Source organism: Ochlerotatus camptorhynchus, unplaced genomic scaffold, assembly GCF_037179485.1.
Source record: "Ochlerotatus camptorhynchus isolate MF236.1 unplaced genomic scaffold, CSIRO-AGI_Acam_v1.1 ptg000071l, whole genome shotgun sequence".
Lineage (NCBI taxonomy): Eukaryota > Metazoa > Arthropoda > Insecta > Diptera > Culicidae > Ochlerotatus > Ochlerotatus camptorhynchus.
In genome coordinates, this window is record NW_027040561.1 from 1,134,696 (window position 1) to 1,161,578 (window position 26,883).

At 39.4% G+C, this 26,883-nt stretch overlaps 1 protein-coding gene across 1 annotated transcript; it reads right to left on the bottom strand.

The window, feature by feature from the left end:
* Positions 1-1,190: 1,190 nt before the first annotated feature.
* Positions 1,191-20,046, bottom strand: sax (saxophone). The gene is made up of 9 exons (XM_065217286.1): positions 19,920-20,046; positions 18,907-19,015; positions 8,195-8,493; positions 7,905-8,128; positions 7,625-7,839; positions 7,339-7,561; positions 7,096-7,283; positions 2,479-2,704; positions 1,191-2,405 (listed from the first exon to the last, which is right to left on the bottom strand). Exons 1-9 carry the CDS (start codon positions 19,972-19,974, stop codon positions 2,253-2,255), a joined length of 1,692 nt encoding a protein of 563 aa, XP_065073358.1. The 5' UTR covers positions 19,975-20,046; the 3' UTR covers positions 1,191-2,252.
* Between the last annotated feature and the right edge of the window lie 6,837 nt (positions 20,047-26,883).

Genomic DNA, 26,883 nt, shown 5'->3' on the forward strand with positions numbered 1-26,883 from the left:
GCACGGTTTTTTTTCTATGCTCCTCTTGCATGGTGACTGTCTCCAAAACAAGAGCTTAACTGAAAAAATACACTGTTATTGTTATTGTTGTTGTCAACAAAAAGACGTCAAAAGCTTTCGAAAACGTCCACTAAGTAGGAGCGCTGTAATAAGCAAACGAGTTTGTTCCATTACTACCTAAGTGGGCCATGGTTTAATATGAAGAGCATTGCAGAGTGAATTCAGAGAGTGTTCTGCAGTAGATTTTCAAGAGTATTATGGAGCAAATTAAAAGGGAATTCAATTTTTCCATGAAAAATTGCAAGATTCTAGGCACAGAAAAAATATATATAATGGTTTGGGAAAAAATGGAAATTCTGAGGTTTCTTTTTTTAGATTTCATGCTTAGAAAATTGTATGATCCTGGATTTAGAGAAATCTTCAAGATTCAGCGAGTGAATACGAAGTCAATTGACATTTTTTCACTCTCAGTGAAGTGATTCCCATTTAATTTGCCAGGGAATGACTTCACCGTGAATGACAACTTGGCACTTCATTTCGTTTCTACCGTCAAGCGACACTCGTAATAAGGGCCGAAATTAATCAAATGACTGAGACACTATTCTTTTAATTATTTGGAGGCGAACCAGCCCAAGGCTGAAAGCCTCCTTAATAAAGTTAAATAATAAATAATAATAATTCTTTTAATTATGAGATATTGGCACTTTGTAAATTTTCAAGATCTTGGACTTGGAGTTCGACACTTTAAGCCTTTGATTTTTTTTTATGTTATAGACTTAGTAAACTTAAGTTAATGTTAAACTTCAACTTTTAATGTTTTTTTTTATTGTAGAACTCATCTCTTAAAACTGATGGCAATTAAAATCGTTGTTCTTATACCAAAAATAATATATTTTTAACACAAATAGAAACAGCTTTTTTATAATAATGGAAATTTTCAGTGAAAGTTCTGTACTGGACTTGGAAAACTTAGGGCATTTTATTTAGCAGAATGAGTAGACAACCTGCATAGAACTAGCTAAAATCTTACTTCAATTTAATTAAATAAAACCGCTAATGGCTGTTTGATACCTACTACTCTTTATTTAAGATTAAGTGATTCAGAACCTGCGTGCCTTGCCAAGAATCGTCGATAGATATGTAGAAGAAACCCCGAGGGATGTTTCGGATTGAATTAACCAGCCGCTATTTTTTTGTTATAAACTAACTATGCTTCCTATCATTTATTGCTCGAAAATAAACATTAAAATAATCTACTGAACCCAACCTTTCCCGTCGAGTCGCGGTTGCTACAAGATCGATTCACTATAAATATGTGTTGTTAGAAATTTGCTCCTTTTTGCTCGGCATTCGCGCTTGTTTTCATTTAACTTATCAAAACAAAAAAAGAAACACACTCGCAAATTCTTCAGCAAACGTCACGCCAACCTAATTTGAATAAAATTTGAAATAAAATGGTCTGTTCCTTCCTACATCCTACCGGACCTATATGTACAACAGCGAAAAACGGAGCTTTTCAACTACCACTGACAGTGTGTTAATCTACGTATGAAATCAATGCAATTCACTCCCCTCTATTGTTGACTAAATGGCACTTAATTTGGATGTTTAGTTTTTCCCTCTAAAAACAAAAACGAAAAATGCTCGATCGTCGAATAATCATTCACTGATGAAGTGGCGCATTTGCCTTCCACCTCGCATCGGAGTGTAAATAGTTGTATCTGTGTCTATCCGTAGAAGGTTGTAGGTTAGTTTTGTGTTTTTCTTTGTCGTTTATTTTATCATTATTATCGTATTACATTCAGTTAATAATACTGAACATTGTCTGATCTTTGCATTCTCTGCTTTGTTTTGCGATTGAAACCCGATCGAAATAGGACGTAATTTTTAAATCGAAACGAAATTTATTTAAAACTTATGCAACTGAAAGATGTTTCATCAACGTAAAACACAATTTTACTAATTTAAGATCGGAAGAAAGACAGGGGGCAATCGATAAAAGGTTCTCGTACGTTTTAACAGTTCTAATCTAGTAATTAGAATACACAAAAATATATACACATTTGAAACCCTCTCACTCAATCATTCGCTACGACTTCGCATGCACATCCCAACGCTCACTTTCTCACCACTGGTACCAACAAACGCACGCACGCACGCACGCCAACTAACATAAAGGACGACGATCCAAATTTGATATTGTTGTCTGATTTGATACTTTTCTCTCGTCCTACGACCACCGTCAGCAGCCATCAAACGCAAATCTCCCCGTCGTAGTTGAGCTTGACCGTTTCGTCCGAGATGGCCAGCTTCAGCAGGGTCTTCTTTATCCGCAGGGCCGGCAGGCGCACGTTCGAGTTGGCGTGCCAACACTCGCGCATCAGTTTGGCCATGCCGGAGAGGAGCTGTGCGGAAAGGGGAGGAACAGTTACAGTTAAGAAGATCCGATAATTAGCAGCAACGCGGGCTCAAACTTACCGGATCGGAGACCCACCGGTTCGGTATCGACGGTCGGTAGTTGTCCCCGCAGACGACCTTGCGCATCTCCTCGAAGCTGGGGTCGGACGTGACGCAGTCGTAGTACGGGACCTTGTAGTCTTCGGCAATGCCGTTCGACAGCGTACGGCGGCAGATTTCCCAAAACATCAAACCGATGGCGTAGATGTCCGCTTTCCGCAGGGACTCGAAGCACTCCATGTTTATGCTGAGGAAAAAGAGAGGTGTGAGATATGCTTACAATTTAGACTTATTTGATGACAGAGGGTGTCGTAAATTAAAGCATCATGCGATGAATTTCGTACTCGACTTGCAGCAATGTACGATTCTATCCGTAAATTGTTCAAGAGCATTTCCAGGCCAAAGCAAAAATAATCAATTTCGAACTAGACCTTCCCCAGGGTGTCTACTCAATCCAAGGAATCAAATTCCCTGAGTTTTCCAGGTTTTTCCAGGTCGGATGAAAAAAAATTTCAGGTGCATACAAATTATACACATTATCATTTTATCTATTTATCCATCTGGAATCCCTTTATGTACTTATTGATTAATGTTATTTTCGATTGTTCAAACTTGGTCGTTGGTACTTATAAGTCGGCACAGCAAAAAAGTTATTGAATATTACAGCAGAACAGATGCACATAGGTTGTTTAATATTAATTTGTACAATTTATGTTTAGTAAATGCACCAATAGTGGAGATACTTTAGTGCAATGTGTTCCTATGGTGGCTTATAGAGTCTCCCTAAGCCGCTATAGAAGTACATTTTACTAACGTAATGTACTTTTATAGCGGCTTAGGGAGACTCTATAAGCCACCAGAACACATTGCACTTAAGTACCTCCACTATTGGTGCATTTATTCTACACATAATTTGCGAAAAGAAATTATATCCAAGGGTGTAATATTGTATTTGGTTTTTGCAATCACATTAGTTATTCATACAGTAGCATGCATTACGTCAATCAATATTACATTCTTTTTTGGTATTTGTGTAGTATTTTTTTTAATTCAAGAATATAAATATAAGTAAGAAACCTTTCTATACTATTTCGATAAAACGATATATCAAATTTTGATAACAATATGCTTTCAAAAACAACATAGCATTTTGATAATTTGTTTGAGTTCAACTCTGTTTGGAAGATCAACACAGAATAAATCATGGTTTCACATGTCTAAAATCTCTTAAGGTCCGTTTAGACTATCTGATTTCTTGGTCTGACTTTGACCGCCGCCATAATGAAAAATCTGCTCGAATTTACTTTCAACACACTTTGTCGAACCCCCCTGTGCTGGTGTTCACACTGCTTGCACATGTCGAAAGAACTGCCAATTTAGATTTCAAAACTAAACTGTATCAGGAATCAAAAGTAAATACTTCCATTATGAATTACCGGAAAATTGCTCTAGTTTCGGCAGACGTATTTGCTTTTATTATTTTAAATAAAATGAGGAAGAGAAGGTGAACTTTGTGGAGTAGGAAATAGTTGCTCAGGAGGAACACCGGCAGGGATCTGGCTCATCTTGTCCATCAAGCGCTGCGATATGTAGATGGAAATGGATTTCAAAACTTCGCCACGATGTCGATACCAACTTTAGACAAGCTAGTGGGAAAAGTTCTCACTAGATATACATGATTCCTTGAGTTCTGAAAATTTCTGTTAACAACTCAATTCTGCAAGGTCTTCAAACCTTCTGACGTCCCTGAAGTTTTGTTTCTGTTCTCCGGTAAAATTTCTTTAAAGATCAACAATCTTTCCTGACAATATGTAAATTTCTCGGTAGTTCAACAGATTTATTTGAAGCTCTGTGTGTTCTTCAGAAGTTCTGCAAATTTTCCTAAAAATCTACAAAGTTCCTGAATCTCTGAAGATTTAAGATCCTTGAAGATCAACAATTATCTCTGATGTTCACAAAATTTCTAATAATCTACAAACTTCTTGCCAGTTCTGTAATTTTCTCTGCAGATTTTCATGATTCAATGAATATCTGCAAATATCTCTGACAATCTATACAATTTTCTAAAGAATTAAAAGATTATCTAGAAATGTTTGAGCTTTCCGGAAGTTTTAGGAAGTATTCTGAAGTTTTTCTAATTTTTCTGAAGCTGTGCAAATATCTCTAAAGATCAGCGAACTTACCTGAAGTTCTGTAAATGTCTTTGAAAATCCAAGAACCGCAGTAAAATTCTGAAAATTTATTCAAACGTCTGCTAATTTTTCAGTAGATTTACGATCTATCCTCTGAACTTTTCTGAAGATCCTAAAATTTATTTCAAATTCTGTAAAGTTTTCTGAAGTACTGTATTTCTGCTCTAAAGATCTACGAACTGCCCTGAAGTTCAATAAATTTCACAGTAGATCTCCGAACTTTTCTAAAGTTCTTTAAATTTCTTTGTGGATTCTTGAACTAAAGATCGGCGAACTTTCCCGAAGATCTGTGAGTTTTGCTGAAGTTTTGCAAATTTTTCTAAAAACGTACGAACTTTCTGACGTTCTACAGACTGCTCTTAAGGTCTACGGACTTCTTTTAAGGTCTACGGACTTCTCTGAAGTTCTTTAGATCTACACAGCTAAAAAAAAAGTAGTGTAAATTTCCGTTACTATGATGCACATAAATGGAGCGTCATATATCATACAAGTTTAGATTATAGATCGTGTAAATTTATGAAACAAGTCATGTAATATCCCATATATTGTATGCAACTGTCCACTTTTGTTTGCAACATTTCTTGCAAGTTGCTAGTTTACGTGACATGTATTAATGTTTGCATGCATGGATGTTTACATCGCCAGTAAAATTCAGAATTTTTTGGTGTGTATCTATTTCCGACTTCCATGGAGTTCTGCAAAATATTGTACTTTTGTACTTCGCTGCGATTTGTTTTTGGAATTGAGGTGCTTTTCTGACATTTAACGAATTTTTCTAAAGATCTCACATTTGTGTGAAACTGTGAAACTTTCTGTCAAATTCCTGCAAATATCTTTAAAGTTCTGTAAAGTTGTCTTAAGCTCCGTAGCTCTATTCCCAAGATCTACAAATAAAAACTTGAGGCTCAATAAATTTCTCAGTAGATCTGCAAACTTCTCTGATGTTTTGTAAATTCCTCTCGGGTTACCCTGAAGATTTGAAAATTTCGTTGAAGATTACCTCAAGTTGTCAAAATTTATCTGAAAATATTTGAGCTTCTTTGAAGTTTTAAATGTCTCTCTCAAGATCTAAAAATTTTCCTGAAATCGTGTAAATATTTTTTTTTAAAGCGCCGAACTTCCCTGAAGTTCTGCAATTTTTACTGAAGAGTCATTAACATTTCTGAGACTCTTGTGATTTTTTTCAGAAATCCTGTAATTTTTTTCAAAGTTCTGTAACTTTGTTCTGAAGATCTACAAACTTTTCTGATGTTGAATAATGTTTCGAGGATCTCCAAACTTCTGTGAAATACTTTATATTTCACTGTAGATTCTTGGACTTGTCTGAAGTTTTGCAAATTTCCCTGAAGATTTGCAAAATTTCGCTTATAGTTTTACAAATTGATTTGAAATTATTTTTGCTTGCTTGAAGTTTTGAAAATTTCTTTGAACATTTATCTGAATATCTACGACCTCTCTTGTGATGTTGTTTTTATGAATTTCTGTTAATTACTTTCAATTTGTTTGTAGTTCTGTTCTCAAGATCTATGAACTACCCTGAAGCTCAACAAATTTCTCAGTAGATCTCCGACCCTCTCTGAAGCTCAAAAAAAAAAAAAAATCTATGTAGGCTCTCAGACCTGCTGTCTGGCATGCTTATTTTTATACAATACATGTTTCGTATGCTTCCTTTTGCCAGTCTCTCTTTTTCGGCTGTTTCCTTTTACGACGATTTTGATCCTCCACATACAAATCAGCGAAGAGCGAGCGTGACAAGACTCTCTGAATGAACTTGTCTTGTTCGCACACGTTGTCTTAGATGTCAGATGCTTGTCAAATCCAGTGTCCTTAAGAAACGTTTCGAGAAACTGAACGAAAAACTTCTTTTGAATTACGAATGGAGTGATAATTGGAAAATTCCCTGAGTGGAACCAAAATTCCCTGAATATTCCAGGTTTTTCCAGAAAAAAATAAAATTCCCTGTAAATTCCCGGTTTTCCAGGTTTTTCCAGGTAGTAGACACCCTGTTCCCACATAAACGCGAACCATAACTTGACCTTACCGAAAATGGTTAAAAATTGTTTATAATCCCTGCTTAACTTTAACTGAAATCGTTATGGAACTTTACATGAACGCTTGTGTTATAAATTATATATTACAAATAATAGTGAGCAAACGGAGGAGCTTAAATAAGTACTGACTATTTAATGGTAACATTAAACGGACCATTAAAGTTGTGGATCACCTGTGCTACCATGGGAAGGAGAGGGTTAAGTATGACCCCAACTTCACAAAAGAATCTTTCTTGCTGTTCGTGATTTAGAAAATTTCCAGAAACTTCTGCTGTCTAACAAACATTCCCTACACTTTGAAGTTCTCCAGAAAGACCTCTCAACGTCTCCAAAAATTTCCTGGCAGTACCACAAGCAGTAGATAGCTACAACTAGAGCATTGCAAGGAAGCATACCTTTCGTCCAGCACCTCCGGAGCCATGTACCGCTTCGTTCCGACCCGTGCCGTGTTGCTTATGTCGATCTTGTTCGTCGTCTGGCTGTGCGTCACGGCCAGTCCGAAGTCCGCTATCACGCACGTCCCATTGATACGCACCAGGATATTCTTCGTTTTCAGGTCACGATGAGCGATCGCCGGTTTGCCCTGGAAAGCAGACAAAGCTTTAGAAACATCCACGCCGCGTCAAACCCATACTTACTTCCGTTCCGAAGATCTCGGTATGCAGGTGCACCAAACCGTTGGCAATCGAAAGGCAAATCGTCGCCATCTGGTGATGGCTCAGGGCAGTCCGATTCAGGTGATCGAACAGCGACCCCAGCGGGTAGTAGTGTGTGATGAGCCACAGCTGGGTGCACGAGTTGCGCGAGGTCATATCCGAACCAATGTAGCCGAGGATGTTCTCGTGCCGCAGCAGGACCGTACTGGAATCGAAAACATACTTGCTTAAATTTTCAGAAAGCAAAAAATTGAAGTGCATAACAAACCTGTAGATCTCCGTTTCCCGCTTCCAGGAGTCCTCATCACGCGAGAAGAAGATTTTGACGGCAACGCTTTCCCCGTGCCAGATGCCCCGCCAAACCTCCCCGTATCGTCCCCGGCCGATACACTCGCACAGTGATACCTGTCGAGCAAGCGTTCGCTGGATCAACAGCGGTAGACCACTACCCGATCCGGATGTGACCGAATGTTGTAGGTATTCCTGTAATCATAAAAATTGATTAACCAAGCACAAAAAAAAAAAACCATTCGGCAGTGCAGTCCTACCCGCAGCGTACTGTCTCCGGCACTGGTTGCCCTCAGAATCTCATCACTGGCGTAGTAGGTTTCCGGATCGTGTTTACTCCTGGTGGCCATGAGTCGTTTGCGATGTGATCTGCGCATGAAGCACCACGCGATTGTTCCGGCAATGACCAATATCAGCACCGGACCCAGGATGGCCATCGTCAGTTTCAAGGGGTAGGTTGAAGTCTCCAGCTTCATCACTTCATCTGGAAAGAATCGTTCGCATTCAATGAAACGCTTCTTTGCGAAAATCTTAAAGCAAAGCAACTCACTTCCATACTCAACCGGCGGCAGTGCGGGAAAGCTCCCGTTGTTGCAGTAATCGCCGATGCAGCACTCGATGTTGTACGTCCCGGAGGCGTGCCGTTTCTTCGGTCCGCTGCTGTTCATCAGATTCGGATTGCAGTACAGGGGAAGCTGCTCGTGTGTGGTGGTGCACCCGCGGGAAACGCTTTCGTGTCCGTACTGGTCGCGGATCCGCGATTTCCAGCACTGGATCGCATTCTGGCAGAGGTGGGCGTGGGCCGTCGTGTCGGCACAGTCGGGCGGTTCGCAGCTGTAGCATTTGTATCTGGGACAGTGTGAGGGGGAAAGAGCAGTTTTGAGTGAGTATTGGATTACATACAGCGCATTTTCCATAAACGAATAAACGCAAATTATAGAATTTAAATGGAGGAATTTGTGAGAAATCTAAATGGAATAAGAAACGCTAACGGAATTGAAAAAAAAACAACGGAAATTGAAAAGATCACTAAACACGGAACACCTCAGTGCTGTGGACAATTGATTTGCATGGTGCACTTGTTGCACACAAATATTTATGCCACTGTGCATAGGCAGCATGGCGTAGATCAAAGGTCAGTGGCTTTGCAGCGAGCTTTGCAGTTACCTTTCTGCCAAAGAAAATCTAATTAGCCGGGAGTTATGAAGACAAAATCGTGAAGTGTGCACGCTGTAGATGCAGACTGAAGCCTCCCAATAGCCGTTCAAGCTGAGCGATGGAAGGTTCCATTCTGGGATGCGAATTTGACGTTTGATTACGTCCATGATTCTAATAATGATTTTCAACCCTCCATAATTCGATATGTGTAGCCACTTTTCTCGTTATTCCACGGTCTATCTCGATAATCATAGACAGATTTGGGTGGGGCTTCATTTATTTGAACCGGCGGACCGGTGAAAAAAAAAACGACAAAAAACCCATCAACTAGATGGCACAGGATACCCTACTTAGTAAAGGCACGGTATTACCATAGAGGTAACTCTAAGACCACTGGGTCCCGAAGAAAATCATTATTATTTTTGGCTCACTCAGTACCAGAACAACGGTCCCAAGCAGTCCCAAGCTATTTCACTCACCCCTGCATGTTCTGCATGAATCCACACACCCCTGATGTTATCTGTCAAACTTTCATAGCGAATCAAAACAAACATAGTGTAGTAATAGAATTTCAACTAGAATAGGGTACGTTAATCGTTTGCTTGGGACCAATAGGCTACTAAAGTGGTGAGCCAATTTAAAATCGTTAGTTTTGTATTGATTGTTGGTATTACCAACAATCAATACGAAACTAACGATTTTAAATTGGCTCACCACTTGACTAGCCTATTGGCAATGAGGTACAGAGAGAGGTGGCGCAGATCGTGAAATAGGGTTGTATTAGTAAACCAAAAAATCAACGTAAACGCAAGTAGTGACGTCACTACTTGCGTGTACTTGCGTGTATCGTACAGTGGTTGTGTGAGTGATTGCTTCACCTCGGTAATCCAGCTCATTGGCCTATTGGTCCCAAGCAAATCGATTAACGTACCCCATTCTTGTATAAATTCCAGTACTACACTATGTTTGTTTTGATTCGCTATGAAAGTTTGACAGATAAAATGAGGGGTTCGTGGATTTTCCTATGTTTCGAGGGGTTCATCGATTAGCTTGGGACCGAAGATAGTACCAGAGCTTAGCCTAAAAGTTGAGCACGTTTCTTCGGGACCTTCTGGTCTTAGAGTTACCTCTATGGTATTACCAAGCCCGAGGCAGCGGGTTCGATTCTCCATTCGGTCTATACAGGGCTGGTAGTGATGATTCGATATAATAGTAGTGACTTTAGTGACTAAAATTACGGAAATAGTGACCAAATAGTGACTTGTAAATACTAAATAAGTATCCATTTATATGGTAACATAGAAATTCAAATACGGTTTGATATTGAAAAAAAAACTTTTATGTGATGAAACTTAAAATCAAATGTCATTAATTCTTCTAATTTAATCGAATCTCACAACGGAATCTCATGTGAAGAGCATTTGAAGTGATTTGAATAATTTACTTTTGCTTACGTTATACATGATGACTAGCAAATAGTAATTCCCATTTTTTTATGATCTTGAATTTATTTTTAAAATTTTGTTATATCTAGGTAGATAACTTTGATAATACGCTCTTTTTACAGAATGTCTTTAGAATGATCTCAAGTTTGTTTTTAGAATATTTCCCCTTCTCTTAAACTTAGAGGCAAATAAGCTTTTACAAAAATAATATTGCATTCTTGAAATTCTTTGCAGAACAGCTACAAAATTCTTGGAAATAGATTATATTCGAAATTGGAAATGCTTAACATCAAATATCAGAATTAAAGTGGACATTTTTACGATAGATGAGGAGATGAAAGTAAAGAGTTGATAGTTCCGTTATAGTACGCTTTCTACTTTGTACATACGATTTTCACACTGCCGGAACTATCAACTCTGTAATTTAATCGCCTCATCTATCGTATAAAATCTCCACTTTAAGTCTGATATTTGACGTTACGCATCTCCGACTATGTAAATCGTAAAATTCACGCATGAAGTAAGTAGTTGAAGTAGATTATTTTCGTTTTTTATTGATTCTTCTAGGAACTCCCTGAAGGCTCCTTCCATAAATCCATTTTGAATTCTCCTTAGAATTTCCATACAATTGACCTCAGAAATTTCATAAATTTCTGCTTAGAATAATCTTGGACTTCTCCCTTGCATTCAATTGGAAATTCAATTCGTATTCTTCTTAGAATTCCCATAGTATTTTCTCAGAATTCTCAAAACAAAAATCCATCACAGAATAACTATGAAAATCTTCTCAGAATTCCTTTGAGATTAAACCCTCAAAATTCGATTCCATTGGAATTCTTCTCAGAATTTATTTCGAACACTTAAGAATTCTCTTGAAAGTATCTTCAGAAATCACCCCAGAATTCTTTTAGAACTATCCGCAGAAACCATCTTTGGAGTTCACGGGATTTTCATTGAACTTTCATCAGAGTTCCGTTAAGCAAAATTTCAGAACAAATTTTGAATTCTTTTTAGAATTGGACCTAGAATCCTCATCCAATCATTCTTCTCAGAACTCTCGTTAAAATTCACTCTCAATTATATTGGAATTATTTCAAAAAATGTTTCGGAGCCGAATTTTGCGTCTCTAATAATTTAAACAATAGGAGTCGAGTTTCGAACGCCTTTGGATACGGTTGTGTCTTGAGTTTCTTCTCTGTTTTGTGCGTGCATTAGCTTTCATAGTTTTTGGCTGCATTTGCCGGATTAGCGCTGGCACTCTGCCTCCCAGACGGTTACACGTGTGTGAGTGGTGGTTTTCTCGCTTTCCGAGAAGTTTTAGAATCGAGAAAGAAAACATGATTCATCTATTTGCGTTATTTGATTTTTTCTCCCGGTCCAGAAATTTGTGGCATCGCGAGCGATAATTTTAATTTTAGTTTATTTACGCGGTGATGATGTTGGTTCACCCGCAACCATTTTTGAAAAAAAAAAAATTATTTTCGAACGAAAGTGTACCAAAAGTGCTTCTGAACGTGTTTCGTAGTTGGGTGTGGTGAAATTCGTGCATTCCCGGTTGATTTTGGAAATCCGTATCACAAAATTGCCCACCGATTCCTTTTTTTTTGCCGTTCGACGACGACGGGTGTGCTTTCGCGAGAGTGACGTTTATTTGATCCGTTTCTTTGCACGGGTGTGTTTTTTTTTGTAACTAGCGTAAGTGTGCCTGCGATTTGCATTGAGTGTGGGAGATTGTAAGTAATCTGAAGGATGCCTCGCTGGATACGCCCAAGACTGGACGGGCAGTAGCTGGTGGCCGTGAACGGTTCCTGGGGAAAGCACTAGATGCGACCCTCCTCCCAGATGACCATGGCAATACAGGAAGTATTGGTATTGGAAGGTAATTGCTATTAGATATTTTGCAAACAGTGACAGATAGCGGACATGAAGAACCAATGGAGGTGCCGGGCAAAGGTGTTTATCCTAGACAAATGGTAAGTTACAAATTCGCTGTTGTCGCTGTCGTAATCGCCGTCGTAGTCGTAGGCAGTACCGTTAGTATATTTAAAATTAACCACCAACCGCTGAAAATATGAATTATCGCGTATTTCTGTTGTTCATTACATGCCAAGTAAAATTCGAGAACGTAATTTCATTTGAATAGCTTGTTCAACCAGGTCTTAAACAATCGTAACGTCGGTCATAGCTAACCATGCGTAAAGAGAAAATCGAAACATTTAACGTCGCGTGAAAATGGACCTTTATGAAGGCCTCTTTCATAGCTTTTAGTTTAAGGATTTCAAAGATCGTCGGTTGCAGTGGCTTGCTTACTGAGCAGAAAAACGCGGTCCCAGATCCTTTCATATTAAAAATGTATGGTTAGATCGCTTGTTTATCGTGTATTTCGTAAAACTTTTCGTTGTCGTCGGTGCCGTGTCTGAATAGTCATAAAAACTTGAGTAACGCTATAATGTGATATGAGGGGCTCGGTGGCCTTAGAGCAACCGGTTTTGCTTACTGAGCAGAACATCATGAGTCTAATCTCAAGCCCATCCACATTCAAGATTCTTAAATCGTTTTATTTGTTAACATTACTACATGGTAATAACAGCAACTCGATGATAAAAAAAGGAGCTCGTCTGCCTAGTGCAAACGTTTTTGCTTACTGAGCAGAAGACCGTGGGTTCAATCCCAAGCTCCTTCGCGTTATATGATTGTTAGGACATCAATTCAGCTTATCGTTCACCAAAACGAACCCTGCTGCAAACCCAACCCTATTACCCAATATCCCAGTGATTCCTCGTGGAAGTGCAGAGGTGTTCTCGGCTTCCATCAAAGCGAGTGTCACGTCAACACATTCCTACCCCTTCCTTTCTTGACCTGTGTTCGGGCGCGGCCGGCGCTGGTATTGCCTAGTTTGAGATCACCAGTTTTTACACATTGAGGATGATTGCTAGTCCCAAGCATCGTCTATTGGTTCTCTGTGTAATTACAGCTGGTCTGGCAATAACAGAGTAGCAACCGTGGGTGGTCAATCATGCTTATGCTCATGCATGCTCTAATAATTTAAACAATAATCAAAAAAACGCTCGTATGTGTTAAGACAAGTTTAACTATGTAGGTGAACCTGGTTTAAGATTTAAGCGAAGATGAAGAAATCGGTCCTCAGAGCACTTAATTTTACATGAGACTTTCGTAGTCTGTACTTTGGTATTCTTCTCTGATGTATTTTGGTGTCATCCAAAATTCTCTTAAATTTACTTTGGATTTTTTAAAGTTCTTAATCATCCTTGAAAGACTTTCGAAAATCTATCACAAACGAATGCCTTTGAAAAGTTTCCAAGGTTATTAATTTATTTTCTGGGAAAGAAGGTGTATTTTCCCCGATTTTAATCGAAATTGAAGGCATTTCCTAATAGTTTTCTGGTGTTCTGAAGTTTTGCGGTTCACTGGTCACCCTGGTTAAAATTTTCATTTGTTTAACTTTGTTAAAACTACTTTGAAAACGACTGTAGACTTTCTTAGTGCCAAGTACCCAACACTTCGGTGATATTTTTAAATTTCACTCTATTTTAGTAGTGAAAAAGTGACTTTAGTGACTATTTTTAGGGAAATAGTGATTGTAGTGACTTTTTGGTGTAAAAATTGGCTTTTAAGTGACTGGCTTCATAATAGTGACCTGCTACCAGCCCTGTCTATAGAAAACCTTTCGAGTTGGAAATCCTACACTCTAAAAAATCGTCACGTCCGATTTACGTAAAATATTAGAAAATCTCAAATGTTACGTGACGTTAGTAACTTTGACCTACACATCATGTTCACTAAAAATGTTGATGAAATCGACCTATATTAACGTAACCAGATTTCGTGTATTTGCGATGTATTTGTGTTGGTGTGTTTGGGACTTCGATTGATCACCGGAAAACCACATATGTGACATTCGATTTTACTCTCGGACATGGTGCGCATTATATCGCACCATAGTGCGAATACAGCGCACTATGCCCAACACTATGTTTAAGGGCCAATGCATTAATTATGTCACGCTAAATCGAGCAAAAAATTACCCCCTCCCCCCTACATACATACATTTATTTGTACAACATCACATTAAAGGTAAGACATCCCGGAAAAAAATAACCATACAATTACCATAAAATAAAATACAGTTACAAGTAAATCTATTGCCAACAATCGATCTTATTGTGTGTATATAGTACACGAAGTTTTAACATATTGTTATTACAATAGATGTACAATACGTCCCATATAGTAAGAGTTTTCAACAATAGAACAACAATACAATTGATGGTAAATGGTTCAAGTTTGTTCGGGAAAAAGTGATTTTTCGTATGGTTAAGATACATAACAACCCCCTTAATCTATTGTATAATCCCCCATTTACCATAGATTCTATTGTAGAAACAATACATTCTATTGTTATTTTATCGTTGTGGAGAATACGATTTATTGTAAATACCATAAACTCTATTGTATGGTTACAATACATTTCATTGTACCTCTACGGTTCTTTTTTTTACGGGATAATCAACAATAGTACGCCACAATACTCGGTTTGCGGCTGCCGCTCTTCATCCTCGGTCATGCCCAATGCTCGCTAGATCGCGCTCTACCTGGTCCGCCCATCGTGCTCTCTGCGCTCCACGCCTTCTTGTGCCGACCGGATCAGTAGCGAACACCAACTTTGCAGTCCGGCATTCTTGCAACATGCCCTGCCCACCGCATCCTTCCGGCTTTGGCCACCTTCTGGATGCTGGGTTCGCCGTAAAGTGCAGCGAGCTCGTGGTTCATTCTTCGCCGCCACTCACCGTTCTCCTGCACACCGCCGAAGATCGTCCTTAGCACACGTCGCTCGAAAACTCCGAGTGCTTGCAGGGTCCTCGTGTCCATAGAGGACCACCGGTCTTATTAGTGTTCTGTACATGGTGCATTTGGTGCGGGGGTGAATCTTTTTGGACCGTAGTTTCTTCTGGAGCCCGTAGTAGGCACGACTTCCACTGATGATGCGCCTTCGTATTTCACGACTCACATTGTTGTCAGCCGTCATTAAGGATCCAAGGTAAACGAATTCCTCCACTACCTCGAAAGTATCCCCGTCTATCGTGACATTACTTCCTAGATGAATCCTGTCATGTTCGGTTCCGCCTACTAGCATGTACTTTGTTTTTGACGCACTCACCACCAGTCCGACCTTTGCTGCTTCGTCTTTCAGGCGGGTGTATAAAGGGTGATACGGTCAAAATTTGGTCAAGGGAAAACGCGTGTAAATCGGTGAAATCGTTTATTTAAAAAATCAAATTAAATTTCTTTTTCAAGTTCAATTAGTATAAAATTCAGGAAAAATATTCAGTTAGGCTTCCGCTTTTCCAAATCCGAATTGCCGGGCCTTACGCTTGACCCCTGCCATCAGATTTTGTACAGCCACCTTGTCCACCTTCTTCGCCGCAGAAAGCCAGTTTGCCTTGAACTGCTGCTCGCCCTTAGGCCGTTCGCAATGCTGTTGTATTTTATCAGGACTGTTTCAATTTGAAACTAGAACAGAAACGCACCTCTCGCAATGCTGAGTTGCAGTTTCATTATTCGAGCACTATTTTGCACTAGATTTGCAACTGCTCGACTATTCTGTTTTATTTCTGAGCGAGTTTGAAACACGAATGAAACTCTGTTTCAAATTTCTTTGGATGTGTTGAAGATGTTTCGAAGAGCTCCACAAAAAAAAACGGAGAACTTCATAGAGAATAGTAAAGTTTATGGAACTTGATGATTACAAACATGTTTTAGAACTGTGCGTTGCGCTGATCGTGTTGCAGTTTTATTTTTGACAGTTTCAAATTATAGAATTGACGAGTAGTTTGAAACAATTTTGAAACTCAGCATTGCGAACGGCCTTAGCAGTTTTTTTGGTCTTCTTTAGGTTCCGCTTGACAATAGCCCAGTATTTCTCAATTGGGCGGAGCTCTGGCGTGTTGGGAGGGTTCTTGTCCTTGGGAACCACCTGCACGTTGTTGGCGGCGTACCACTCCATGGCCTTTTTACCGTAATGGCAAGATGCCAAATCCGGCCAAAACAGTACGGAACAACCGTGTTTCTTCAGGAAAGGCAGCAGACGTTTATTCAAACACTCTTTCACGTAAATTTCTTGGTTGACAGTCCCGGAAGCTATGAAAATGCTGCTTTTCAAGCCACAGGTACAGATGGCTTGCCAAACCAGATATTTCTTTGCGAACTTTGACAGTTTCATGTGCTTGAAAACATCTGCTACCTTTCCCCTTCCTTTTGCCGTATAAAACTCCTTTCCCGGAAGCTGCTTGTAGTCGGCTTTGACGTAGGTTTCGTCGTCCATTACCACGCAGTCAAACTTCGTCAGCATCGTCGTGTACAGCCTCCGGGATCGCGCTTTGGCCGTCGTATTTTGTTTATCATCGCGATTTGGAGTCACTACCTTCTTGTAAGTCGATAGTCCGGCTCGTTTTTTGGCTTGATGCACGGTTGTAGACGATACACCCAGCTTATTTGCAGCATCTCGGAGAGAGAGGTTAGGGTTTCGCTTGAAACTACCGGCAACTCTCTTTGTCGTCTCAGCGGCTTCCGGTTTTCGATTTCCCCCCGATCCAGACTTCCTGGCTGTCGACAAACGTTCCCCAAACACTTTAATTACATTTGTAACGGTTGATTTGGCAACTTTTAGCGATTTTGCCAACTTTGCGTGCGAGTAGCTCGGTTTTTCGCGATGCGCGAGCAAAATTTTGATACGCTGCTCTTCTTGCTTGGACGGCATTTTGACAACTGAAGAGTGAATTCCAAAATCAAAATAGGAGCAACATTCTACACACACACACACCTTCAAAATGAGGGGTGTTCAGGTTTTTTAAATGCAAAATTGAAAGAAATACGTCAAGTTGATATTGACCAAATTTTGACCGTATCACCCTTTAAGCAATGGCATCATTTTAGTCAAATTTTATTCATCATTATTAATTTCAGCCCAGCATGAATGAAAAAGAAACAAAATGTTGTTTTTAACATGTTCATTGAACGCACATTACAGCCATTTGAAAAAGCAAGTTTTGTAAGGTTGGGCAGGCCTGACCTAAAACATCTACTCTGAACTCTCACAGTTGACTTGGAATTCTATTCAAAACTTTATAAAAATTTCTTCCCAAAACCGACATGGAATTTTTCGCTGAAATATCTTCTTGTTATTCCTAGAATTCAATCTGATACCTCCTTGAAATACTCTTCAAAGTTTTACAATCTTTTCCAGTCCAAGGGTCTTGACATTTTTGCAAGATCCAGAATCGGATTCTTCCGAAGAGAGGACGAAGTATGTATTTCCCGATTTGTTATCAACATTTCATTTCTTATTCCCGACGATTTTCCGGTTTTAACGATTTTCCGGCTTACTGGTCACCCTGTCTTACCAATATTGAAGAACAGATCATTAATAAACATAAACCTAAAAAGTTTATTATGAAAACTGCTCTTAGTCTCAAGAGCTATAAAGCAGATTCCGTGATGCAAGACCAAAGTATCACGATTATTATGCTGTCAGAAGCAGTACGAAACACCTAATTTATTGAACTCAGTCAAATGCGAGTAAGACCTGCTTTTGTATGGACATTTATCAAACAAATCACCCCACATTATTAGAATTCTAGTAAAATTGGCCTGGTGCTACCAGCAATAGTTTATCTTTAAATAAAAACTTATTTTTCGGATCTCAACTCTTAGGATTCCGTGCTTAGTACAATTACAAAATAAGTTACTGATAGCTCACTCAACACATTGTTTACTGTGTCCAAAATAGGTGCAATCTGAAGATTAGCAAATAATATTATTGAATAAATGTGTGCATTTTTCTGTAATGAAGCACATATTCTATAAAAGATAATAAAACAAATGTGAACAAATCAACAGCAAATCTTATAAAAGCGCAACAAAATATCGAACAACAGAAAATCTTGTCGCCCCAAAGTTTTGTTACCTTCGTTTCATCCGTCGCTTGGATTTAGAGTGCCTCCTGTTGGTTTGCCGATAGTACCAGTAAATACCACCGAAATCCGGTGGCAGATTTTTGTTTTATCCAGCAAACAATACCACCGAAGAGAATGTGTTATTGCGAGTATGTGTGGTTTGGGTACCGAGTTTCGTGGAGATAAAGGTTCATCGGGAGTTAAAATTAGATGGAACGGTTTTGTGTGTTATTTGCGCAACGGGTAGCGCCAATCGGTAAGGGAAGAAGGGAAGGGGAGAAAGAATGATTAGATGTTATTAATGTTATGAAAAGTGGAGTGTTGATTGTGGCTGGGTGGAATATTTTCCTCCAGTTGTTGCTCGATTTGCTTCACACTCACTGGATAATGGTAAAAGATTCACGATGCGCGCTCCACAATAATTATTAGGTCGTAAAAGTGTTCAAGTCTGCCAGGAAGCTACGCTCTCTATCTACGTTGTATATGGAATTTAATTCGTCTGATAGCAGAACTAATTTAGAGGCAAAACAAAAAAAAAAATCGTCTGGCAGACTTAACAGTTTCAGCTTTCAGCATGTTTGGTGCCATGTCTGGAGATCGGCGGTGTTATCAATAATTTACAGCGCTTATCAGTTGGACGCGAATAGCTACACTAATGTAAACAAAGCAACACTATGCAGGCTTACCTTTGGTGGGACACTATAGTATTCGGTATTGGAAGATCACGATTCGGATGGTACGTCTCCAGGTCCATCGTTTCCTCGGTTTCATCCAGCAGCTTGCCGTGTGAATCTCCTGTTGAAGGGGATAGCAGAATGGATTGCGTTGTAGATGTCATAATTTTTGCTAGTTTCGACAATATTTTTGCTGCGCCTTATTCAATGTCCTCTCTGTGACTTTGCCCAATCGAATCCGTTCATTGATCAGCAAAACAAACGTAAACAATAATCATCAACACTACTTCTCACGTCAAAATTTGTCAACCGCGGCGAATGGAAACACGACGACGCAAAAAGACGGCAACGACCATCATCAAACTATAGTATATAAATCCGATCGCGATCCCCACCAAGCAGTTGTGTGTGTCGTTAGTCAAAATCGAAAGAAAACATAAAACGCCTTGTACGACGACGCCCGATCGTCGTCGTCGCCGCTTGCTTCCAACTCGATCCGCAAGAGATTCCATTCAGTCGCGACATCGAGGAGTCATGTCTGGATCGAGGAATAGGTATAATGAGCGAACGTACGAATGCGGCAGTGGAGCGCCCATGCATGCACACATAAAAAGAAGCATCAGGTCGAAGAAAAGATGATCGTTTTCTGCTTTGTGCTTCTTCCTCTGGGTTCTTTACCCCTACCACCTTCTTCGTTCACTACACTTTCCCCGCACCCACACAACGTGAGATCAACATAAAATCAGCTTGCACACTCTTTCTTCGATATTCAGGGAAAAAAGCTCCTGCCTCCTTCCTTCACAAATGAAAAAACGCAACATAAATGCACTCTCGCGTTCGTCCATTGATTGAGGGGGCTGATTTGCTGCAGCTAGTGTAAGGTACTTCACTTCACCACCCAGCCAGCCAAATGGAATTTTCAGACGTAATTTTCACCCCCGAAAAACGACACTCGCGAACGGTTCCCATCGGAAACCGACTGGCCGGGCACGGAACTACCGATCGAAAGTGGAATACGGGCTCACCTTTGACGAGATTTAGCGCTAGCAGCAAAATTAAACCGATCTTTGCAAACACCATCTTAACTTTTCTTCACTTTTTAGAGCTGTTTCTTTTCTGTTTCGCTGCCTCCTCCGCTTCCGAGAAGTTTTGTTGCGATAACTTTTTGACAGCAGTGTTGCTGGTTTCGTTTGTATGTTGATTGAGTTGATTTTTTTCCCCTTTTGTTTGAGCTTTCTGGTCCCAGTGCGAAAAAGCAGCTGCACGGTCGATCAGCTCAACTCAAAATTGAGTCGCGTGACTCAATTCGTCAAATGTGGATTCACTCAAAAGTGAGTTGCATTTTCCGGGCAAAAACCGTGCAAACTAGGAAAAAGTTTTCAAATATGAAGCAAATCTATTAAAATTTTAATCAGCTTAGTAGAAATTCACTTTTGACGAAATTGAGTCGACTCGACTCAATTTTGAGTTGGTCTGATCGTCCGTTTACAAACGGATTGCATGTGCTTTTTCATAGGAGGCTTCATATGAGGTTTCAGTGTGCGACACATTTGAATCGGCGGTTTCACAGTGGGTAAATTGATTCGTTTAGCCTCGAATTTAGCCACCAATTCTTAGAGCACCCATACCAATGTGTTGCTAAAGCTATTTTAGCAACCTCCGCCATAACGCAGTAACCGCACTTGGGGTTGCTATGCAAGTGCGGTAAATAACAATCTGTCTCTCTGTGAACAGCGGGTTGACAAATATAGCAGCACGATAGCAACCGGCCCAAGCGTTGCTATCTATGAAATGTTTGTCTTGTATTTCATTTGAACATTGTGATATATGAATGAATTTGGATCTGGGACAAAAATGTGGACCCAAGGGACAGCAAAGCATTCCTCTGGAAGACCCGGAATATCCATAAATGTGGAAAACTAGTAAAAAAGAACCTAGAATTTTAAATTAACTTGTTGTTATGCTGCATGAATGAATTTGGATTTGAAATCAGTATGTGCACTCTGGTGGCCATGGAAGGGTCCTTCGAAAAATCCGGAACATCCGTAAAGGGGGCCCATTCTTAGAAAAGATCCTAGAGCTCCGTTTTTTTAAATCACTTATTATGATGCTACATAAATGAATTTGGATCTGGGACCAGCATGCGAACTCTGCTGGCCACAACCCGATCTTTCGGGAGGTCCAGACCATGCGTAAAAGTGATCAATTCATAACAAAGATTCAAGAGCTTCACGATTCACTTATTCTGAAGCTACATGTATGAATTAAGATCTAGGACTAGCATATGCAATCAGGTAGCGGTGTGGTTCTCTGGAAGATTTTGAACATCCACAAAAGTAGACAATTCGCGTAAAAATCCTAGTTTTATTTGGACTTCTGTGAGGTTTTGAATCTTTCCTGAAGTTCATTATTTTTTCTAATCATATTTATAAAATTTCCTGAAGACCTCGCATTGTTTCTAAAGCATCGCAAAATTCATGAAATTCTTGAAATATCCCATAATTCCGTTGAGTGGAATTCCTTGAAATATCCTACAATTTTCCTTAAACAAATTAAACTGATATGAAGATCTCTAATCATCTACGAAGTTCCGATAACTTCTCAAAATATAATGAAACTACCAAAAAATCTATATACTTCTCTGAAGGTCTCTAGAAATTCTGGAAGATTTCGGATCATTTTAAAGATCTCGCGATTTTCTTGAACATAACCTGATCGTTGCTGGAGTTCTTGCATTTTTTTGCAGTTCTTTAAACTGCATTGAAAACCATGGAACCAACAATCAATACGAAACTAACGATTTTAAATTGGCTCACCACTTTAGTAGCCTATTGGTCCCAAGCAAACGATTAACGTACCCTATTCTAGTCGAAATTCTAGTACTACGCAATGTTTGTTTTGATTCGCTATGAAAGTTTGACAGATAAAATGAGGGGTTATTGGTTTTTCCTATGTTTCGAGGGGTGAATCGATTAGCTTGGGACCGAAGAAAGTACCAGAGCTGAGCCAAAAAGTTGAGCACGTTATTTCGGGACCTTCTAGTCTTAGAGTTACCTCTATGATGGAACTCCCTTAAAATGATCTCACATTTTTTTGAAATGTAACATCTTATATGATTCCGAAATTTAAATAAAGGTCTTGGTGATGAAGTTTCGGAAATTCCCTAATTTTCTTGGAACTTCTTAAACATTCTTCAGTTTCCTTGAAATTAGTTGAACTGTTCTTAGTTTCACTGATCAGTCCTTCTGCTCTCGAAGCATTCCTGAAGTACTCTCAATTCTATTGAAGTTCTTGGTATTACCATAAAGGTAACTCTAAGACAAGTAGGTCCCGAAGAAACGTGCTCAACTTTTTGGCTCAGCTCTGGTACTATCTTCGGTCCCAAGCTAATTGATTCACCCCTCTAAACATAGGAAAATTCACTAACCCCTCATTTTATCTGTCAAACTTTCATAGCGAATCAAAACAAACATTTTAGAATCCTGATGAATGTGGGCGTCTTAGTGGAATACTTGTATAATGAGAGAGAGAAGGATTAGTATTTTCCATTTAATTCCACTACTTTATTTGCTTATCCTTGACAGATACGCGTATTTCGTCTACAATGTGCAGACTTCTTCAGTGTCTTGTACTAATACTCGACAGTCGAGTATTAGTACAAGACACTGAAGAAGTCTGCACATTGTAGACGAAATACGCGTATCTGTCAAGGATAAGCAAATAAAGTAGTGGAATTAAATGGAAAATACTAATCCTTCTCTCTCTCATTAAACATTGTAGAATTTCGACTAGAATGGGGTACGTTAATCGTTTGCTTGGGACCAATACGCTAGTCAAGTAGTGAGTCAATTTAAAATCGTTAGTTTCGTATTGATTGTTGGTATTACCACAGACAAACAGACGTAACTCTTCATTGTGTATCTTCGTTCACGAATTTAACGGTTGATTTTAATATTATCAGTTCCGCGAACTACTCGCCGCAGCGCTGGCATCGGATCACTTTGACGTTTCTATACATTCTATAGAACTTTTATGCAATATTGTTGCGAGTTAGCGAGCAGGCTTGTTTTCCGCGAGAAGCCTGAAAGATGTCGCTACTGAGGTTCTATGTTTTGAGATACTATGTTTTCAAGAAAAACTTTTTCAAAGAGTTACGTCTGTTTGTCTGTGGTATTACCCTGAACTAAATAGAACTGTTAAAAAAAATTCCCGAAGTTTTTCTGAAGTTTATGGAACTGACCGAAATTTATCGGACCTTACCCATACAAATCTTCGAACTTATCTGAAAGTCTGGAGTTTCTTGAATTTCACGAACTTATGAAGTTATTGAAAGTGCCGTTAATATCTCTGAAATTCCCTTAAGCTCTCTAGTCTAACTTCTTTGAGGTACTTGGAAGTTCTGTAAAATGTCATTTTTCCTCAAGTTATCTCCATATTTCTGAAAATATTTTTACTTCTTTTAAGTTCTTTGGATATCCCTGAATTTCTCAAATTGTCTTAAAAGTTCCTGCAGTTTCCTGAAGTTTTTGGATCCACTTTGAAAATCCTGAAGTTTGCCTGAAGTTCACCAAAATTTCCAGAAGTTTTCGGAGCTTAACTTTTGTTCTCACAGATTGCCTATAAAACTTCTTGAAATTCTCAGTACTTCTTTTCATTCCTCAGACTCCCCTGAAGATCTCTATGTTTTCCTAAATTACGGAACTTCCCATATGTTCTCCTTATGATGTTCCTGGAATTATTCAGATATTAATGGAACTGCCAGGAAGATTTTAAAACTTCCCTTTAAACATGGATCTTCTGTGTAGCTTTCTTAATGTGTTTAAGTTCATTCCCTGAACTTTTTTTTACTATCCTTAAATTTTCGGAACTTCTTGATGGTTTCTATTATTTTACTGAAATAAATGGAACTGCCATAAAGTTCTCGAAACAAACCTAAAGTTTTAGGAACGTCCCTCAAGTTCTCACAGTTTTCCTGATATTCATGGAGCTGCCTGGAACTTACTCATAGGTCTTTAAGTTTAAATTTTGTAATATTGGGTCTGTAGTTGGATCTTAACCTTCAATCTTCAGTCTTCGTGGTTAGATACATCAATATTGCCGAAAACACAATCACGAAACTCTGTGTTCAATTTCAGTTCAAAGTTCGACGATAAGTTTAGCAACTATCGGTGCGAAAGCCGAAAACGTAAATTCACAATCGTGATAGCGGTGCGTAAACAAGTTGCTAACTAAAATAGTTTTGGCTAAAGTTGTCAAACTAGCAGCCCGAATAGCAACGCATTGGTGCGGGTGCTCTTACATAATAAGATTTCAGCAATGGTCTTTAAGACGAAACTTTCGACCAATTTCTCCATATCTCCAGAACCAGATGGCCGATTAAAAAAAAAAAAATCAATGGCGTTCTACGAGTACCTTTCATTTGGCGGTTTGTGGGTCAAATTTGGTCCAATGGTTGCTGAGAACTACGACTTACTTTAATTCATCATGGACGCATATTAAGGTGCCAATTTCAAAAATGCAGTCGGCCATATAAAAATTTTCATTGCTTTGAAAAACGACCCTATGAGACCTCGGCCAAATTCCCCTTTGTTACAGGTTTTGTTCACTGAATCTCGGAAAGTTTTTAACTTAGATCCAGCTAAATAAAATACCGAGGTACTTATTAGCAACCGGTGGAAACTGACGATTTTAAATTGGCTCACTACTTGACTAGCCTATTGGTCCCAAGCAAATTGATTAACGTACCCCATTCTAGTCGAAATTCTAATACGAAACTATGTTTGTTTTGATTCGCTATGAAAGTATAACAGATAAAATGAGGGGTTCGTGGATTTTCCTATGTTTCGAGGGGTGCATCGATTAGCTTGGGACCGAAGAGAGTACCAGAGCTGAGTCAAAAAGTTGAGCACTCAAGAGTGCGTATTATAACGTCCCAGCAGCATTCAGGGAGGCTGCCCGGACAAGACTGAACGAAATGGAAAAGCGCGGAATAATAGAAAAAGTGACAAAATTTATTGTACCCAACTGGATAAGTGGCATGTCTGCCGTAGCAAAAGGCAAGTCAGATTTCCGGCTCGTGGTTAATATGAGGGCGCCGAATAAAGCCATAAATAGAGAATATTTTGAATATTTTCAGCTGCCCTCCCAAGTAACAGTTTACCAAGTAACCCTGGTCAAGACGGCTTTGCCTTTATTACATCCACTAAAACCTCATTAAGACTAGAATCTGTCTAGTTGGCCCACCCCGAAGAAAGTTTTGAAGGGAATATTTTCGAAGATTTATTTGCTGAAAAAAGGTTATACGACTAAAGCATTGAAAACCATTTAAAATCCTTATCAAAACTGCAATAAAAGCCATTTGGCATCAATACTTGTGCCATTTGCTTTTGATGCTTGCTAACCGCACTGAAAATAAAGCATCAATCAAGATAAGAAGGGATACATAAATATCATCAGATGTTGCCAAATTAATTGTTCAAAAATGAATCCTTCAAAAAACTTCTTAAATTTACTCATCTAATGTGAAAGAATTACCAATAAAGGGTGATACGGTCAAAATTTGGTCAAGAGAAAACGCGTGTAAATCGGTGAAATCGTTTATTTAAAAAATCAAATTAAATTTCTTTTTCAAGTTCAATTAGTATAAAATTCAGGAAAAATATTCAGTTAGACTTCCGCTTTTCCAAATCCGAATTGCCGGGCCTTACGCTTGACCCCTGCCATCAGATTTTGTACAGCCACCTTGTCCACCTTCTTCGCCGCAGAAAGCCAGTTTGCCTTGAACTGCTGCTCGCCCTTAGCAGTTTTTTTGGTCTTCTTTAGGTTCCGCTTGACAATAGCCCAGTATTTCTCAATTGGGCGGAGCTCTGGCGTGTTGGGAGGGTTCTTGTCCTTGGGAACCACCTGCACGTTGTTGGCGGCGTACCACTCCATGGCCTTTTTACCGTAATGGCAAGATGCCAAATCCGGCCAAAACAGTACGGAACAACCGTGTTTCTTCAGGAAAGGCAGCAGACGTTTATTCAAACACTCTTTCACGTAAATTTCTTGGTTGACAGTCCCGGAAGCTATGAAAATGCTGCTTTTCAAGCCACAGGTACAGATGGCTTGCCAAACCAGATATTTCTTTGCGAACTTTGACAGTTTCATGTGCTTAAAAACATCTGCTACCTTTCCCCTTCCTTTTGCCGTATAAAACTCCTGTCCCGGAAGCTGCTTGTAGTCGGCTTTGACGTAGGTTTCGTCGTCCATTACCACGCAGTCAAACTTCGTCAGCATCGTCGTGTACAGCCTCCGGGATCGCGCTTTGGCCGTCGTATTTTGTTTATCATCGCGATTTGGAGTCACTACCTTCTTGTAAGTCGATAGTCCGGCTCGTTTTTTGGCTCGATGCACGGTTGTAGACGATACACCCAGCTTATTTGCGGCATCTCGGAGAGAGAGGTTAGGGTTTCGCTTGAAACTACCGGCAACTCTCTTTGTCGTCTCAGCGGCTTCCGGTTTTCGATTTCCCCCCGATCCAGACTTCCTGGCTGTCGACAAACGTTCCCCAAACACTTTAATTACATTTGTAACGGTTGATTTGGCAACTTTTAGCGATTTTGCCAACTTTGCGTGCGAGTAGCTCGGATTTTCGCGATGCGCGAGCAAAATTTTGATACGCTGCTCTTCTTGCTTGGACGGCATTTTGACAACTGAAGAGTGAATTCCAAAATCAAAATAGGAGCAACATTCTACACACACACACCTTCAAAATGAGGGGTGTTCAGGTTTTTTAAATGCAATTTTGAAAGAAATACGTCAAGTTGATATTGACCAAATTTTGACCGTATCACCCTTTATTATCAAAGCAGTTCTCATTTTGTGGTCTAATTTTAGGTGACAGAATAAATCTAATGTGAAATGTGCTTCGGAAGCTCGAAAAAAATAAGTCCGCCTTCGGAAATCGTTGATTTTACTTATTATTTTTAATTTAGGAACATCATCATT

What these genes read in the sequence shown, in the direction of transcription:
- sax (XM_065217286.1), bottom strand. Translation starts at nt 19,974, where the DNA reads ATGGTGTTTGCAAAGATCGGTTTAATTTTGCTGCTAGCGCTAAATCTC. An exon ending in CGGGAAACGGAGATCTACAG is followed by an intron (nt 7,562 to 7,624) that starts GTTTGTTATGCA and finishes TTTCGATTCCAG; the next exon opens with TACGGTCCTGCTGCGGCACG. An exon ending in ACCGGTGGGTCTCCGATCCG is followed by an intron (nt 2,406 to 2,478) that starts GTAAGTTTGAGC and finishes CTTTCCGCACAG; the next exon opens with CTCCTCTCCGGCATGGCCAA.